We start from the raw sequence: 18,826 nt of genomic DNA on the forward strand, positions 1-18,826 counted from the left end.
TTGAAAGCCCTGAGAATACAGTGACTTGAATGAATGAGAAATTTCACAGGTTTGTGCGTGACATTTTCATGGAACCCAGCATTCATGATGTTGAAGCCTGAGGTCTGCCTATATGAGAACCCTCTAAATTTGGTGTCGTGTGTGCTCGGCTGTACATGAGGTGGTCAGCTATGTTGCAAACTACTTTATGATGAAACACAGGACCTTGCTATCATTTATTTCCTTGCTTATTTATAAAGGTGTTGGAGCCAAATTTCCCTATTTGTTTATAATGCTTTTATTTTATTTTCTCTAATTGATTGTTGGGTTCAGCATGTTGTATTTCCTTTTTTGGCAGATTGCTCCGCCCACTTCCTGTTAAGAACCAGGAAGTGTCGACAGGGAGGGGACTGTTGCTATGGTGGGGTTACCATGGCAGCCTCCTTAAATTGAGTTCAGGTGTGAGCATGGGCAGGGCGATTGGAGGACAAACAGTTTTCGACCGTGTGGTGTCGTGTCGTGTCATATCATATCGTGTTGTGTCATGTGGTGACAATGCTGGTATAATGTGCCATTCAAGGTTAGCATACTTTGTTATATAACTTACATTTGGTTTAATTTAGATAGTTTGTAATAAACGGATTGTCATATCCAAACACAGTTCTACAGTACTGGACATTCTATCATTTACACGCGTCAAACTGGTCAACACAGTCGCCCTCGGTACCAGCAAAAAGGTAAGGGCTGTACAAAAGGTAAGAAGGAAAGTAAAAAGACGGCCAATGGAAAACATGGTGCTCGCTAGTCTTATTGCTGTTATTAGCTGCATTGCATTTCTTGCCTTTTGTGGATGTTGTTAAATCCCTTGTGCACGTAGAATGTGTTCTACTTTGTAGCATGTTTTGTCTGTCGCAGCCCGCATTTCAAACGTTCTTCCTCTTAACCGAGTTCAGAAACCTCTTTTACTCCACAGGCATTGGTGGTTCAGTGGTAGAATTCTCGCCTGCCACGCGGGAGACCCGGGTCCGATTCCCGGCCAATGCATTCTGTTGCTTTTATTACATTTTAACTAATATTCATAAGGGACAAAAGCAATGTTTGTGACAACCGCAAGACGCAGGCATTCCACCCAAAAGGCATATTGGACTCGCCGAAGTCTGAAGCAGTGTACTTCTAGTTACGCTAATCCAAAGACAATGACATCGGGACATCGTAACATGAGATTTTATAATTTTTTGGGGAGTAATTAATCATGTAAACCAGTAAGTCTCTGTGGCGCAATCGGTCAGCGCGTTCGGCTGTTAACTGAGAGGATGGTGGTTCAAGCCCACCCAGGGACGAAATCTTGACTCGACCACAGGTGTTTGAGGGTTTTCTTGTACAGCCCATGTCCTTCTCTAAATTTGCAAAAAAGTTTCTAGTTAAAACGTGTGCCACGTTTGCAACATAACTTTCAAGCCATTCTTGTTTAAACTAATGTAAATTACTGATAATCAATGCTATCGCCTCATATTGGCTATCATTAATTCAGTGTCGCATGTTTGGTCCGTCGCAGCCCGCATTTCAAACGTTCTTCCTCTTAACCGAGTTCATAAATCTCTTTTACTCCACAGGCATTGGTGGTTCAATGGTAGAATTCACGCGGGAGACCCGGGTCCGATTCCCGGCCAATGCATTCTGTTGCTTTTATTACATTTTAACTAATATTCATAAGGGACAAAAGCAATGTTTGTGACAACCGCAAGACGCAGGCATTCCACCCAAAGGGCATATTGGACTCACCGAAGGCTGAATCAGTGTACTTCTAGTTACGCCCATCCAAAGACAATGACAATCGGTCAGCGCGTTCGGCTGTTAACTGAGAGGATGGTGGTTCAAGCCCACCCAGGGACGAAATCTTGACTCGAGCACGGGGGTTTGAGGGTTTTCTTGTACAGCCCATGTCCTTCTCTAAATTTGCAAAAAAGTTTCTAGTTAAAACATGTGCCACGTTTGCAACATAACTTTCAAGCCATTCTTGTTTAAACTAATGTAAATTACTGATAATCAATGCTATCGCCTCATTTTGGCTATCATTAATTCAGTGTAGCATGTTTGGTCCGTCGCAGCCCGCATTTCAAACGTTCTTCCTCTTAACCGAGTTCATAAATCTCTTTTACTCCACAGGCATTGGTGGTTCAGTGGTAGAATTCTCGCCTGCCACGCGGGAGACCCGGGTCCGATTCCCGGCCAATGCATTCTGTTGCTTTTATTACATTTTAACTAATATTCATAAGGGACAAAAGCAATGTTTGTGACAATCGCAAGACGCAGGCATTCCACCCAAAAGGCATATTGGACTCGCCGAAGTCTGAAGCAGTGTACTTCTAGTTACGCTAATCCAAAGACAATGACATCGGGACATCGTAACATGAGATTTTATAATTATTTGGGGGGTAATTAATCAAGTAAACCAGTAAGTCTCTGTGGCGCAATCGGTCAGCGCGTTCGGCTGTTAACTGAGAGGATGGTGGTTCAAGCCCACCCAGGGACGAAATCTTGACTCGACCACAGGTGTTTGAGGGTTTTCTTGTACAGCCCATGTCCTTCTCTAAATTTGCAAAAAAGTTTCTAGTTAAAACGTGTGCCACGTTTGCAACATAACTTTCAAGCCATTCTTGTTCAAACTAATGTAAATTACTGATAATCAATGCTATCGCCTCATATTGGCTATCATTAATTCAGTGTCGCATGTTTGGTCCGTCGCAGCCCGCATTTCAAACGTTCTTCCTCTTAACCGAGTTCATAAATCTCTTTTACTCCACAGGCATTGGTGGTTCAATGGTAGAATTCACGCGGGAGACCCGGGTCCGATTCCCGGCCAATGCATTCTGTTGCTTTTATTACATTTTAACTAATATTCATAAGGGACAAAAGCAATGTTTGTGAAAACCGCAAGACGCAGGCATTCCACCCAAAGGGCATATTGGACTCACCGAAGGCTGAATCAGTGTACTTCTAGTTACGCCCATCCAAAGACAATGACAATCGGTCAGCACGTTCGGCTGTTAACTGAGAGGATGGTGGTTCAAGCCCACCCAGGGACGAAATCTTGACGCGAGCACGAGGGTTTGAGGGTTTTCTTGTACAGTCCATGTCCTTCTCTAAATTTGCAAAAAAGTTTCTAGTAAAAACGTTTGCAACATAACTTTCAAGCCATGCTTGTTTAAACTAATGTAAATTACTGATAATCAATGCTATCGCCTCAAATTGGCTATCATTAATTCAGTGTAGGGTTATAGACATCGTGTTGAAATCCCATGCTGTTCCAGGCACTGTAGCTGTCAGTCAAGGTGCCTGTTTGTTAAATAGGAGATGTTGGGCTCAAATCCCGTCAGTGTCTTGAAGTTTTTTCTGTAACACTTTCTCAGTTTGTTTTCAAACCACATGAATGCAAGCCAAATTCTATTCGTTTTGAATAAAATCCCAATGGATCCACAGAGTTTGATGTTTACTGCAATGTTTTCTTCCAAAAAATGCCATTTTAAATGTGGATTGAACCAGGACTCAGAAAGAAACACTACTTCAGATGGGTTCCAAATCACTTTGTTACAAGTAGTTTGTCTGGATATTCACCAGAGTAAGCATCCTGGAGTTTAGGACAGCAGAGTGGCGCAGCGGAAGCGTGCTGGGCCCATAACCCAGAGGTCGATGGATCGAAACCATCCTCTGCTATGATTTAGGTTTCAGTTGTCTATTTGACTGGTTCTTAATTTGAAAGCAAGGCCAACACTCATTCAGACTGCAGCTGTCTTCTCTAACTCTTTGGGAATTACACCTATGATTCCTGCTAAAAGAGAGGTTAAACATCTTATAAGTCAATCTAAACAGTACAGTTGCAATCCATTGAAAGCCCTGAGAATACAGTGACTTGAATGAATGAGAAATTTCACAGGTTTGTGCGTGACATTTTCATGGAACCCAGCATTCATGATGTTGAAGCCTGAGGTCTGCCTATATGAGAACCCTCTAAATTTGGTGTCGTGTGTGCTCGGCTGTACATGAGGTGGTCAGCTATGTTGCAAACTACTTTATGATGAAACACAGGACCTTGCTATCATTTATTTCCTTGCTTATTTATAAAGGTGTTGGAGCCAAATTTCCCTATTTGTTTATAATGCTTTTATTTTATTTTCTCTAATTGATTGTTGGGTTCAGCATGTTGTATTTCCTTTTTTGGCAGATTGCTCCGCCCACTTCCTGTTAAGAACCAGGAAGTGTCGACAGGGAGGGGACTGTTGCTATGGTGGGGTTACCATGGCAGCCTCCTTAAATTGAGTTCAGGTGTGAGCATGGGCAGGGCGATTGGAGGACAAACAGTTTTCGACCGTGTGGTGTCGTGTCGTGTCATATCATATCGTGTTGTGTCATGTGGTGACAATGCTGGTATAATGTGCCATTCAAGGTTAGCATACTTTGTTATATAACTTACATTTGGTTGAATTTAGATAGTTTGTAATAAACGGATTGTCATATCCAAACACAGTTCTACAGTACTGGACATTCTATCATTTACCGGTACACACGTCAAACTGGTCAACACAGTCGCCCTCGGTACCAGCCCAAAGGTAAGGGCTGTACAAAAGGTAAGAAGGAAAGTAAAAAGACGGCCAATGGAAAACATGGTGCTCGCTAGTCTTATTGCTGTTATTAGCTGCATTGCATTTCTTGCCTTTTGTGGATGTTGTTAAATCCCTTGTGCACGTAGAATGTGTTCTACTTTGTAGCATGTTTTGTCTGTCGCAGCCCGCATTTCAAACGTTCTTCCTCTTAACCGAGTTCAGAAACCTCTTTTACTCCACAGTCATTGGTGGTTCAGTGGTAGAATTCTCGCCTGCCACGCGGGAGACCCGGGTCCGATTCCCGGCCAATGCATTCTGTTGCTTTTATTACATTTTAACTAATATTCATAAGGGACAAAAGCAATGTTTGTGACAACCGCAAGACGCAGGCATTCCACCCAAAAGGCATATTGGACTCGCCGAAGTCTGAAGCAGTGTACTTCTAGTTACGCTAATCCAAAGACAATGACATCGGGACATCGTAACATGAGATTTTATAATTATTTGGGGAGTAATTAATCATGTAAACCAGTAAGTCTCTGTGGCGCAATCGGTCAGCGCGTTCGGCTGTTAACTGAGAGGATGGTGGTTCAAGCCCACCCAGGGACGAAATCTTGACTCGACCACAGGTGTTTGAGGGTTTTCTTGTACAGCCCATGTCCTTCTCTAAATTTGCAAAAAAGTTTCTAGTTAAAACGTGTACCACGTTTGCAACATAACTTTCAAGCCATTCTTGTTCAAACTAATGTAAATTACTGATAATCAATGCTATCGCCTCATATTGGCTATCATTAATTCAGTGTCGCATGTTTGGTCCGTCGCAGCCCGCATTTCAAACGTTCTTCCTCTTAACCGAGTTCATAAATCTCTTTTACTCCACAGGCATTGGTGGTTCAATGGTAGAATTCACGCGGGAGACCCGGGTCCGATTCCCGGCCAATGCATTCTGTTGCTTTTATTACATTTTAACTAATATTCATAAGGGACAAAAGCAATGTTTGTGACAACCGCAAGACGCAGGCATTCCACCCAAAGGACATATTGGACTCACCGAAGGCTGAATCAGTGTACTTCTAGTTACGCCCATCCAAAGACAATGACAATCGGTCAGCGCGTTCGGCTGTTAACTGAGAGGATGGTGGTTCAAGCCCACCCAGGGACGAAATCTTGACTCGAGCACGGGGGTTTGAGGGTTTTCTTGTACAGCCCATGTCCTTCTCTAAATTTGCAAAAAAGTTTCTAGTTAAAACGTGTGCCACGTTTGCAACATAACTTTCAAGCCATTCTTGTTTAAACTAATGTAAATTACTGATAATCAATGCTATCGCCTCATTTTGGCTATCATTAATTCAGTGTAGCATGTTTGGTCCGTCGCAGCCCGCATTTCAAACGTTCTTCCTCTTAACCGAGTTCATAAATCTCTTTTACTCCACAGGCATTGGTGGTTCAGTGGTAGAATTCTCGCCTGCCACGCGGGAGACCCGGGTCCGATTCCCGGCCAATGCATTCTGTTGCTTTTATTACATTTTAACTAATATTCATAAGGGACAAAAGCAATGTTTGTGAAAACCGCAAGACGCAGGCATTCCACCCAAAGGGCATATTGGACTCACCGAAGGCTGAATCAGTGTACTTCTAGTTACGCCCATCCAAAGACAATGACAATCGGTCAGCACGTTCGGCTGTTAACTGAGAGGATGGTGGTTCAAGCCCACCCAGGGACGAAATCTTGACGCGAGCACGAGGGTTTGAGGGTTTTCTTGTACAGTCCATGTCCTTCTCTAAATTTGCAAAAAAGTTTCTAGTAAAAACGTTTGCAACATAACTTTCAAGCCATGCTTGTTTAAACTAATGTAAATTACTGATAATCAATGCTATCGCCTCAAATTGGCTATCATTAATTCAGTGTAGGGTTATAGACATCGTGTTGTAATCCCATGCTGTTCCAGGCACTGCAGCTGTCAGTCAAGGTGCCTGTTTGTTAAATAGGAGATGTTGGGCTCAAATCCCGTCAGTGTCTTGAAGTTTTTTCTGTAACACTTTCTCAGTTTGTTTTCAAACCACATGAATGCAAGCCAAATTCTATTCGTTTTGAATAAAATCCCAATGGATCCACAGAGTTTGATGTTTACTGCAATGTTTTCTTCCAAAAAATGCCATTTTAAATGTGGATTGAACCAGGACTCAGAAAGAAACACTACTTCAGATGGGTTCCAAATCACTTTGTTACAAGTAGTTTGTCTGGATATTCACCAGAGTAAGCATCCTGGAGTTTAAGACAGCAGAGTGGCGCAGCGGAAGCGTGCTGGGCCCATAACCCAGAGGTCGATGGATCGAAACCATCCTCTGCTATGATTTAGGTTTCAGTTGTCTATTTGACTGGTTCTTAATTTGAAAGCAAGGCCAACACTCATTCAGACTGCAGCTGTCTTCTCTAACTCTTTGGGAATTACACCTATGATTCCTGCTAAAAGAGAGGTTAAACATCTTATAAGTCAATCTAAACAGTACAGTTGCAATCCATTGAAAGCCCTGAGAATACAGTGACTTGAATGAATGAGAAATTTCACAGGTTTGTGCGTGACATTTTCATGGAACCCAGCATTCATGATGTTGAAGCCTGAGGTCTGCCTATATGAGAACCCTCTAAATTTGGTGTCGTGTGTGCTCGGCTGTACATGAGGTGGTCAGCTATGTTGCAAACTACTTTATGATGAAACACAGGACCTTGCTATCATTTATTTCCTTGCTTATTTATAAAGGTGTTGGAGCCAAATTTCCCTATTTGTTTATAATGCTTTTATTTTATTTTCTCTAATTGATTGTTGGGTTCAGCATGTTGTATTTCCTTTTTTGGCAGATTGCTCCGCCCACTTCCTGTTAAGAACCAGGAAGTGTCGACAGGGAGGGGACTGTTGCTATGGTGGGGTTACCATGGCAGCCTCCTTAAATTGAGTTCAGGTGTGAGCATGGGCAGGGCGATTGGAGGACAAACAGTTTTCGACCGTGTGGTGTCGTGTCGTGTCATATCATATCGTGTTGTGTCATGTGGTGACAATGCTGGTATAATGTGCCATTCAAGGTTAGCATACTTTGTTATATAACTTACATTTGGTTGAATTTAGATAGTTTGTAATAAACGGATTGTCATATCCAAACACAGTTCTACAGTACTGGACATTCTATCATTTACCGGTACACACGTCAAACTGGTCAACACAGTCGCCCTCGGTACCAGCCCAAAGGTAAGGGCTGTACAAAAGGTAAGAAGGAAAGTAAAAAGACGGCCAATGGAAAACATGGTGCTCGCTAGTCTTATTGCTGTTATTAGCTGCATTGCATTTCTTGCCTTTTGTGGATGTTGTTAAATCCCTTGTGCACGTAGAATGTGTTCTACTTTGTAGCATGTTTTGTCTGTCGCAGCCCGCATTTCAAACGTTCTTCCTCTTAACCGAGTTCAGAAACCTCTTTTACTCCACAGTCATTGGTGGTTCAGTGGTAGAATTCTCGCCTGCCACGCGGGAGACCCGGGTCCGATTCCCGGCCAATGCATTCTGTTGCTTTTATTACATTTTAACTAATATTCATAAGGGACAAAAGCAATGTTTGTGACAACCGCAAGACGCAGGCATTCCACCCAAAAGGCATATTGGACTCGCCGAAGTCTGAAGCAGTGTACTTCTAGTTACGCTAATCCAAAGACAATGACATCGGGACATCGTAACATGAGATTTTATAATTATTTGGGGAGTAATTAATCATGTAAACCAGTAAGTCTCTGTGGCGCAATCGGTCAGCGCGTTCGGCTGTTAACTGAGAGGATGGTGGTTCAAGCCCACCCAGGGACGAAATCTTGACTCGACCACAGGTGTTTGAGGGTTTTCTTGTACAGCCCATGTCCTTCTCTAAATTTGCAAAAAAGTTTCTAGTTAAAACGTGTACCACGTTTGCAACATAACTTTCAAGCCATTCTTGTTCAAACTAATGTAAATTACTGATAATCAATGCTATCGCCTCATATTGGCTATCATTAATTCAGTGTCGCATGTTTGGTCCGTCGCAGCCCGCATTTCAAACGTTCTTCCTCTTAACCGAGTTCATAAATCTCTTTTACTCCACAGGCATTGGTGGTTCAATGGTAGAATTCACGCGGGAGACCCGGGTCCGATTCCCGGCCAATGCATTCTGTTGCTTTTATTACATTTTAACTAATATTCATAAGGGACAAAAGCAATGTTTGTGACAACCGCAAGACGCAGGCATTCCACCCAAAGGACATATTGGACTCACCGAAGGCTGAATCAGTGTACTTCTAGTTACGCCCATCCAAAGACAATGACAATCGGTCAGCGCGTTCGGCTGTTAACTGAGAGGATGGTGGTTCAAGCCCACCCAGGGACGAAATCTTGACTCGAGCACGGGGGTTTGAGGGTTTTCTTGTACAGCCCATGTCCTTCTCTAAATTTGCAAAAAAGTTTCTAGTTAAAACGTGTGCCACGTTTGCAACATAACTTTCAAGCCATTCTTGTTTAAACTAATGTAAATTACTGATAATCAATGCTATCGCCTCATTTTGGCTATCATTAATTCAGTGTAGCATGTTTGGTCCGTCGCAGCCCGCATTTCAAACGTTCTTCCTCTTAACCGAGTTCATAAATCTCTTTTACTCCACAGGCATTGGTGGTTCAGTGGTAGAATTCTCGCCTGCCACGCGGGAGACCCGGGTCCGATTCCCGGCCAATGCATTCTGTTGCTTTTATTACATTTTAACTAATATTCATAAGGGACAAAAGCAATGTTTGTGAAAACCGCAAGACGCAGGCATTCCACCCAAAGGGCATATTGGACTCACCGAAGGCTGAATCAGTGTACTTCTAGTTACGCCCATCCAAAGACAATGACAATCGGTCAGCACGTTCGGCTGTTAACTGAGAGGATGGTGGTTCAAGCCCACCCAGGGACGAAATCTTGACGCGAGCACGAGGGTTTGAGGGTTTTCTTGTACAGTCCATGTCCTTCTCTAAATTTGCAAAAAAGTTTCTAGTAAAAACGTTTGCAACATAACTTTCAAGCCATGCTTGTTTAAACTAATGTAAATTACTGATAATCAATGCTATCGCCTCAAATTGGCTATCATTAATTCAGTGTAGGGTTATAGACATCGTGTTGTAATCCCATGCTGTTCCAGGCACTGCAGCTGTCAGTCAAGGTGCCTGTTTGTTAAATAGGAGATGTTGGGCTCAAATCCCGTCAGTGTCTTGAAGTTTTTTCTGTAACACTTTCTCAGTTTGTTTTCAAACCACATGAATGCAAGCCAAATTCTATTCGTTTTGAATAAAATCCCAATGGATCCACAGAGTTTGATGTTTACTGCAATGTTTTCTTCCAAAAAATGCCATTTTAAATGTGGATTGAACCAGGACTCAGAAAGAAACACTACTTCAGATGGGTTCCAAATCACTTTGTTACAAGTAGTTTGTCTGGATATTCACCAGAGTAAGCATCCTGGAGATTAAGACAGCAGAGTGGCGCAGCGGAAGCGTGCTGGGCCCGTAACCCAGAGGTCGATGGATCGAAACCATCCTCTGCTATGATTTAGGTTTCAGTTGTCTATTTGACTGGTTCTTAATTTGAAAGCAAGGCCAACACTCATTCAGACTGCAGCTGTCTTCTCTAACTCTTTGGGAATTACACCTATGATTCCTGCTAAAAGAGAGGTTAAACATCTTATCAGTCAATCTAAACAGTACAGTTGCAATCCATTGAAAGCCCTGAGAATACAGTGACTTGAATGAATGAGAAATTTCACAGGTTTGTGCGTGACATTTTCATGGAACCCAGCATTCATGATGTTGAAGCCTGAGGTCTGCCTATATGAGAACCCTCTAAATTTGGTGTTGTGTGTGCTCGGCTGTACATGAGGTGGTCAGCTATGTTGCAAACTACTTTATGATGAAACACAGGACCTTGCTATCATTTATTTCCTTGCTTATTTATAGAGGTAAGAAGGAAAGTAAAAAGACCTTGTTTCCACCCTGTTTTGAAAAGGGGACCTTTCGCCTGTGAGGCGAATGTGATAACCACTACACCATGGAAACTGCTGCAAGTTGCAGACCTTTATCAAGACTTACAAGTTGATTTTGGGCCAATGGAAAACATGGTGCTCGCTAGTCTTATTGCTGTTATTAGCTGCATTGCATTTCTTGCCTTTTGTGGATGTTGTTAAATCCCTTGTGCACGTAGAATGTGTTCTATTTTGTAGCATGTTTTGTCTGTCGCAGCCCGCATTTCAAACGTTCTTCCTCTTAACCGAGTTTAGAAAATTCTAATGTATGCTGACCTTGAATGGAACATTGTCACGACACGCACGGCCAAAAACTGTTTGTGTCCTCCATGCAATCGCCCCGAGTGCTCCCACCTGAACCCAATTAAATGACGTTACCATGGCAACCGCACCATAGCAATGGTCCCATCCCTGCCAACACTTTTCAGCATGAACAGAGGCCAGCAATTAATGAGAGAAAACAAAATAAAAACAATATGAACAAATAAGGAAATTTGTCTCCTACAGTATGCAAAGTAAATGTCTGTGGGATGATGTACAATACTGGCTTGTGCCTGACACTCCAAACTTTGATTGATATTGATATTGTTTTGGGGATGTTTAAAAAGAAAACATACATTAAAAATGTTTAAAACCCAATAATGGGAATTTTTGTTTTATCCACGAATGTAAGTTTGTAAAAATAAAAAATAAACATCCTTCCACAAACAATTCAGCCTTTTTCTCTCACTTTTATATTGCATAAAGGTCTGGGGACATACATATAAAACAATCATCATATTACAAAAGAGAGTAATAAAGATCATTAATAAAATGGATTATAGAGACCCAACAAATAATTCATAAAGTCACACATTTTAAAATGGTGTAAAAGACAAGTGTTCAAATGATGTATAAAGTAAATAATAATATGCTTCCTGAAGTGGTCCAGAAGATGTTTCACATGTGAACCAGTACATATGTACATCATATAAAGGTGATCATCTATGGGATCATTAACAAGTAGAAATACAAATATGGAATACTTCAATATTTCAAACTATCTAATCTATAAATGTAGGAGCATATTAAAAAGATAGTTACACAAACAACAATGATGTCACACATGTTATATGTGCTGATGTTGTTAGAAAGTCAACATTAAAGTCTTGACAGTTTATTTCAAATCCTGCAGTTTCATTTGCTGCTGCTGTTCTCACCAGCACACTTGTGTTTCTTACACTGGTACTTAGAAGACAATCTTTCACCACACACACTGCAACTCAACACTTTCTCTCCTGGGTGTCTTCTCATGTGTCTTTTCAAAGAAAAAGGTTTTTCACCAGTGTGTATTCTCATGTGTCTTTTCAAAGATTGCCTTTTAGTAAAACCTTTACCACAGATTGAACAAGAAAAAGGTTTTTCACCAGTGTGTTTTCTCATGTGCATTTTCACACTCTGACTTTGTCTAAACTCTTTACCACAAGTTGAACAGGAAAAAGGTTTTTCACCAGTGTGTGTTCTCATGTGTATTTTCAAATTTTGACTCTGTGTAAAACCTTTACCACAGGTTGAACAGGAAAATGGTTTTTCACTAGTGTGTGCTCTCATGTGTCCTTTCAAATGTTGACTTTGTGTAAAACTTTTACTACAGATTGAACAGATACAAGGTTTTTCACCAGTGTGTGTTCTCATGTGTCTTTTCACACTGTGACTTTGTGTAAACTCTTTACCACAAGTTGAACAGGAAAAAGGTTTTTCACCAGTGTGTATTCTCGCGTGTACTTTCAAATGTTGACTTTGTGTAAAACCTTTACCACAAGTTGAACAGGAAAATGGATTTTCACCAGTGTGTGTTCTCATGTGTCCTTTCAAATGTTGACTTTGTGTAAAACCTTTACCACAGGTTGAACAGGAAAAGGGTTTTTCACCAGTGTGTATTCTCATGTGTATTTTCAAAGATCGCTTTTGTGTAAAACCTTTACCACAGAATGAACAAGAAAAAGGTTTTTCACCAGTGTGTGTTTTCATGTGTACTTTCAAATTGCAATGGTCCTTAAAGGTTTTGTGACAGTGAGAACATGTGAAGTGAGTGTTGTCAGTGTGACATGTTGCATCATCTTTAGAGTGTTCATCATCAGTGTCAGGAGAGTGTGACGTTGTGTCCTCACTATCTGATAGTGGAGCTAAGATCTTGTCTGCTTGTGATCCTCCACAGTGGTCTCCATCAGCTTCTGTTGTCATGTGTTGTGTTGAGCTGCTGCTTGGAGGCTCCGCCTCTCTCTTCTCCTCACTTTCACCTTTGACCTCATCATCTTCACTCTTCACAGGGACACCAGTCACTTCCTGACTAACGCTGTGTTCCTCCTCTTCCTCTTTAATGTGGGGGGTCAGTGAGTCTTCCTCTTCCTTTTTACAGGGCAGGGTCTGTGTCAAAGAGGAAAAGGAGAAGCCAGAGGGTCCGTGGTGCCTGGTCTTCCTCTTTGGTGGATCCTCCTTCAACATCCTGAAGCTACTCTCCTGTTTTTCAGGCAGAAGTTGTTCTTCACAGACGTCTGCAGGACACAAAATGACAAACATGCTTGAGAAATGTCCAGATTTGCTCAGTCACATGAGGCATTCAGTAAGTTTACATGTACTTAAAATAACAAGTTAATGTATGAATTGGCCTGAAAACAAACACACTGCTGTTTACAACATCATTCACAGGAAAAGAAGACCACTTTTTACGAGGGGTGGGCAATATGGCCTAAAATCTGTATTGCCATAAATTCCCTTCTGCCTGAGGTATGATGTATAAAGTTGGAGAAAAGATTAGGTCGTTTACATTGTAAATCTGTATTCCGTATTGTTAGCTCTGCTATGGCGCTACCTTGTGGTCGAGTTCGCTCACTGCGAGTGCAGTGGGTTGAAAGTGCATTTCCTTTTGCTACGTGCCATAAACCCCAAGTATGGTTTCTTCTTTATCTCGCCAAGCAACGTTTGTAAGTGTAACCGGGGATTTCCACTGGATGTGGAACGGCGGCGCCACGGCGACAGACTTAACCACAATTTGTGGTGTAGAATGACGTCTGGAACTCAAGATAGTTCCACATGTCTGGGAACGCCACCGACGGATAATCCTTGATATTACTCAACAAATCTTTAGGGATCTATTCCGTTTCATAATTAGATTTTTTTCTCGTATCTGCTTTTCGCAGGAAGATCTCGGCCAGGGGTGTTTAAACTAATTTTAGATGGGGGGCCACATGGAGGAAGATCTACTCCAAGTTGACCGGACTGGTAAAATTACGGCAAGATAACGTAAAAATAAAGACAATTGCAGATTGTTTTCTTTGTTTAAAAATAGAACAAACACATTCTGAAAATGTACAAATCATGTTTTTTTTTTTTTTACATCCAATAGTATTCTATATTTAGTTGTCCTTTTTTACACTTTCAGAATCAATTATGTGATAATGTTCATCAGTCAACTCATTGGTGTTCATTTTCAATCTATCAAGATAAATAAATAATATCAAAATCAAATTACAGGATGTTATTGATGTAGTTTGCTCATTTTCCCCGACTGGTGCGCTAACATCATGTGTTTTAGTTATGTTTTACATATGTACATATTTCTCCTTCTGCCATTTCTACTTTTCCTTGTTCTGTCCAGTGTGTTTAGCAGATTCTTATGATGTCGATTCCTTTGGTGGTTAGTTATTTTGCTGCCAGTGCTATATTGCCACTTGTGTAAAGTGTTCGAACATTCAAATTTCCAATCTTCATCGTTTTTCTGGGGTGCAGCAGTAGCTTTTTCGGCCTTAGGGCGTCCCGTTGGTTCTGTTGGCTTTGGCCCTTGGGTCATGGTGTCTCTCTCATTTCGAGGACTGGCTACAGCGTTTCCCGCTAGTGAATTTGCTCTGCTGTGGGTTTCTGTAATAAACTCTTTTTTACGGGAGCGGGTTATTGGCCCTAAGTCCAACCCCTAACCTGGAGAACTGGTGGGATCACTCTTGGTCTGGTCTCTACCTGTTCGGCATGGGAGACCCTGCCAGGAGTATTAGACTCCAGCCAACATAGCTCTTGAGGTCATGGCGGCGCGCGAACCATCTCATCACGATAAGGTAGTGATGCGTCGGGTTGGAAAATCACATAGAAAAACTAGGAAAAAGGCAGCTATCAAAGACCAAAACGGATAGCAACCAGATGGGTTGAATATGTAACTGAGCTATATGATGACACAAACTGAGCAAAAATGCAATTTATAGGGTTAACTGATGGACATAATATTATAACAAAGGAAGTAATATTTACAATAAAGAAAGGAAAAGCTATTGGTCCAGATGATATACCAACAGAATCATCACTGAAAGCTCTAAATGAACATGATACCGTATTTTCCGGACTATAAGGCACACTTAAAATTCAGAATTTTTAAAAAAAATCGAAAGAATAATTCTGGTTGTGCTTACCAACCTCGAAGCTATTTTATTTGGTGCATGAGAATATAGAACATAACACAGTGCTCAAAAATCTGTCAAAATATTTTAGTACGACTTTGGTAAGCTAAGAAGCAGCAATGCTTGATGGATTGTCGGAGCATTACGGCTAGCGTAGTCAGAGGTGCTATGATTCAACATACGGGTTTTATTATGGTGTGTGTATAAGGACCGCAAAATGGCACCTGTTAGGAGACATATGGCGTTTTGTTACACAATATTATGCAAAATCAACTTTTCTTACCTTCTGGTACCTGCTGATGTGTATTTGGGATCTGCATAAGTCCTGACAATTTGCGCGCCTCCGCCATTGTAGTCCGGCACCATATCGACACCGCAGTCGATAAGCTTCTTCTTTTTCTCTATCTTCTTGTTATGGGACATTCATCCTCTGCTGTTGCCATTTCTAATATAAAGTAGTGTAAAGTTCTAACTTATATCTCGCCATGGAAGCCCTAAAAACTACCGGTGTAGTGAGTTTACATTATTCACCCACGGACTTTAGTTATTAGAGAGTCGGACGTTTTTTCACGGGACACATTTCGGGCGTTGTTGTTGCACTAGTGAGCCACGGATGAGGAGATGCTGCTCCGTTATTGATTGAAGTAAAGTCTGAATGTCATTAAAACAGTTAGCTCCATCTTTTGACACTTCTTCCACTCCCGTCCTTGCACGCTACACTGCTACAACAAATATGACGGGGAGAAGACGCTGTCCAAGCCACGTAAATAAGACCGCCCACAGAACATCCTGAAGCGTCGGTCTGAAGACGGCTTGAAGATGATCTGTAAAACATAATCTATGAAACATTTTCACCAAAGAACTGAGATAGGCTCCAGCACCCCCCGCAACCTTGAAAGGAACAAGTGGTAGAAAATGGATGGATGGAACCACCATTACAAGTTATGCAGACCACAAGGAAGGGTTTTAAATTTAGAAAAAAAATCATAATATGACCCCTTTAATGTGCCTTACAATCTGGTGTGCCTTTTGTATAAAATAGACCTGACTAGACCTGCTCATCGGCAGTGCGCCTTATAATCTGGTGTGCCCTATGTTACGGAAAATACACTACAAAATTATTAACAAGTTATTAACGTTGTGCAACATCATTTACAACAGTGGATGTATACCAGCTGAATTGGGACAATCCTTTTTTGTTCCTTGGCTAAAAAAAACCCACAAGATTGTGCCGATTTCCAAACTATCAGTAATGGTGCCATTACTGAAGGCAGTAGGCCAGTAAGAGTCGTAGTTGTGGGTCATAGTTCATGATAAATATTATAAAGATAATTTTATATATATATATATATATAACTTGTAAACCCTCCCGATTTTTCCGGGAGACTCCCGAATTTCAGTGCCCCTTCGGAAATCTCCAGGGGCAACCATTCTCCTGAATTTCTGCCGATTTTCACCCAGACAACAATATTAAGGGCGTGCCGTGATGGCACTGCCTTTAGCGTCTTCTACAACCTGTACAAACAGCGTGCCAGCCCAGTCACATGTTGTATTTGGCTTCTGTAGACACGTGTAAGTGACTACAAGTCATGCTTGATCAACAGCCATACAGGTCACACTGAGGGTGGCCGTATAAACAAGTTTAACACTGTTACAAATATGCGCCACACTGTGAACCCACACCAAACAAGAATGACAAACACATTTCGGGAGAACATCCGCACCGTAACACAACATAAACACAACAGAACAAATACCCAGAATCCCATGCAGCCCTAACTCTTCCGGGCTACAATATACACGCCCGCTACCACCAAACCCCGCCCCGCCCCGAGTTAGGGCTGCAAGGTGTTCTCCCACAACATCAGACGCTATTTTTATTTTTTTAACTTTAAACCTATAAACTTTGATATCAACTTCAGATCTATCCGTCAATTATACGTTAATATATTTTATATTTTATGCTATTTTTGTCAAAGAAAATGTTGCCTTTTATATGCAAACACACAAAATATGTAATATTTCCCCCAACAAATATTTCAAAGTGGAATTTTTAATGTGCAGTAATTGGAGCCTTCAATAGGTCAATAATTCATTACAACATTATTTTGATTCATTATTATTTTTTGAGCAATGACAGCTTTAAAGGAAAAAAACACCTTGTGTTATAAGAGTCAACATTGCAACTTTTTCTCGTTACTTTCACCTGTTTGCTCTTTTTTTTGGTTTTTATGTATGAGTATTTTTAAGTCAGGAGTATTTTTCAGGTCCCAGTGCTGACAAACTGTTTCATGCCAACAGTCCACCTCGAGTCTGACATGATTTGAAGACGTTGTGTCTGCCTTTATTCATCCAAGTCCTTCAAGAGAAATGCAAACTAATACTTTTTAAATACATGGGCTCTTGTATGCCTTTTAATTTTGGGTCTAAACTTTTATAAATAAAATAAAGTAATTGACGAGTAAATAATTGTCATATATTTTCTATTGTTAATCAACACAATACATTAGCAAAATCTGGCACATTTGGTCTTGTACTCGGTTTAATGTTGTGTTCAATTAATTATAAATGAAATAAAACAACAATAACACTTTAATATTACTAAATTAACACAACACATCAGTTTAGGTAATCCTAATCTTGTGTGATGACTGTACTATGATGATAGTATATATCTGTATCATGAATCAATTTAAGTGGACCCCGACTTAAACAAGTTGAAAAACTTATTGGTCAATTGACTTTAGTGGTCAATTGTATGGAATATGTGCTGTACTGTAAAATCTACTAATACAAGTTTCAATCAATCAATCAATCAATCAACCCTGCATATTTACTGTCATGATTTTGCTCGTGTTGTGTTCTAATTAAATTAAGTAATTAATTCATTCATTTATACAGCACACATTCTCATATTGTGTATTAATTATGATACATTGTTATATTGTTATATTGCTAGAACGTCTGTAGGGCCAAACTGTTACTGCATTCACTTCTTGTAGTTGTGTATCTTCACCTTACTAAACGTGAACAGGTGAATAATACTCTCCCCTCTTCTTATCAGCTGCAGAAAATTAAATATGGTCTGAACGTTCAAGTGTTAAAAAAGTATAAAATGTTTTGAAAAGAAGTTCCTTTCTTGGGAGGTAGCGGAATGTCATCATCATCCGTGATTGGTTAAATGTTGAAATATGCTAATGAGGCCGGAAGTAAAGCAGCCGTTCTGTCATTGGCCAAATATTAAATGTGTTGAAGAAAGTTGGACAGAGGCGGATCTGATTGGCTTAGAAAGTGTGAGATGTTGGAATAAGGCGCGCTGATTGGTTCATATCACCCCGGTGTTGAACATATTGACGGACTATCAGCGCTCAAAAGTCCGTGACTGGTCAATTTATAATATGACATGTGTTTTTGTAGCCGGGTAAGATGGCAAAAACAGCCCAAAGATGGATAAATATTAGACATGTTATGGTAAATTGAACTGAAAGTGAAATAAAAAACATTGTTTTCTTTTGCAAGAAGTGAGAAACAGCGCCCTCTGGCGTGAGTGTAAAAGCTTACAGCACCTGGTATTCCCAGGCGGTCTCCCATCCAAGTACTAACCAGGCCCGACCCTGCTTAGCTTCCGAGATCGGACGCGATCGGGGGTGTTCAGGGTAGTATGGCCGTAAGCCGAAAGACGAAGTAAAATTAACCTTTTTAAATATAACTATTACAGACGGGGTGAGAGACATCCATCCATCCATTTTCTACTGCTT

General features: G+C 40.9%; 1 protein-coding gene and 10 non-coding genes across 11 annotated transcripts; 9 read left to right on the forward strand and 2 right to left on the reverse strand.

Annotated features, from left to right (window-relative positions):
* Positions 1–952: 952 nt before the first annotated feature.
* trnag-gcc (transfer RNA glycine (anticodon GCC)) lies at positions 953–1,023 on the forward strand. The gene has a single exon. It is a non-coding gene; the product is annotated as a tRNA-Gly (tRNA).
* A 222-nt stretch (positions 1,024–1,245) lies between these two features.
* trnan-guu (transfer RNA asparagine (anticodon GUU)) lies at positions 1,246–1,319 on the forward strand. The gene has a single exon. It is a non-coding gene; the product is annotated as a tRNA-Asn (tRNA).
* Positions 1,320–2,145: 826 nt separating this feature from the next.
* On the forward strand, positions 2,146–2,216 carry trnag-gcc (transfer RNA glycine (anticodon GCC)). The gene has a single exon. It is a non-coding gene; the product is annotated as a tRNA-Gly (tRNA).
* A 222-nt stretch (positions 2,217–2,438) lies between these two features.
* On the forward strand, positions 2,439–2,512 carry trnan-guu (transfer RNA asparagine (anticodon GUU)). Its single transcript has one exon. It is a non-coding gene; the product is annotated as a tRNA-Asn (tRNA).
* A 2,603-nt stretch (positions 2,513–5,115) lies between these two features.
* Positions 5,116–5,189, forward strand: trnan-guu (transfer RNA asparagine (anticodon GUU)). Its single transcript has one exon. It is a non-coding gene; the product is annotated as a tRNA-Asn (tRNA).
* Positions 5,190–6,015: 826 nt separating this feature from the next.
* trnag-gcc (transfer RNA glycine (anticodon GCC)) lies at positions 6,016–6,086 on the forward strand. Its single transcript has one exon. It is a non-coding gene; the product is annotated as a tRNA-Gly (tRNA).
* A 2,268-nt stretch (positions 6,087–8,354) lies between these two features.
* On the forward strand, positions 8,355–8,428 carry trnan-guu (transfer RNA asparagine (anticodon GUU)). The gene has a single exon. It is a non-coding gene; the product is annotated as a tRNA-Asn (tRNA).
* Positions 8,429–9,254: 826 nt separating this feature from the next.
* On the forward strand, positions 9,255–9,325 carry trnag-gcc (transfer RNA glycine (anticodon GCC)). The gene has a single exon. It is a non-coding gene; the product is annotated as a tRNA-Gly (tRNA).
* Positions 9,326–10,099: 774 nt separating this feature from the next.
* On the forward strand, positions 10,100–10,171 carry trnat-cgu (transfer RNA threonine (anticodon CGU)). The gene has a single exon. It is a non-coding gene; the product is annotated as a tRNA-Thr (tRNA).
* A 1,182-nt stretch (positions 10,172–11,353) lies between these two features.
* Positions 11,354–13,128, reverse strand: LOC133570679 (uncharacterized). The gene has a single exon (XM_061923372.2). It carries the CDS (start codon positions 13,126–13,128, stop codon positions 11,821–11,823), a length of 1,308 nt encoding a protein of 435 aa, XP_061779356.1. The 3' UTR covers positions 11,354–11,820.
* Positions 13,129–18,622: 5,494 nt separating this feature from the next.
* LOC133571176 (5S ribosomal RNA) lies at positions 18,623–18,741 on the reverse strand. The gene has a single exon (XR_009810332.1). It is a non-coding gene; the product is annotated as a 5S ribosomal RNA (ribosomal RNA).
* Between the last annotated feature and the right edge of the window lie 85 nt (positions 18,742–18,826).

This window comes from Nerophis lumbriciformis, linkage group LG28, assembly GCF_033978685.3.
Source record: "Nerophis lumbriciformis linkage group LG28, RoL_Nlum_v2.1, whole genome shotgun sequence".
Lineage (NCBI taxonomy): Eukaryota > Metazoa > Chordata > Actinopteri > Syngnathiformes > Syngnathidae > Nerophis > Nerophis lumbriciformis.

What these genes read in the sequence shown, in the direction of transcription:
- LOC133570679 (XM_061923372.2), bottom strand. Translation starts at nt 13,128, where the DNA reads ATGTTGAAGGAGGATCCACCAAAGAGGAAGACCAGGCACCACGGACCC.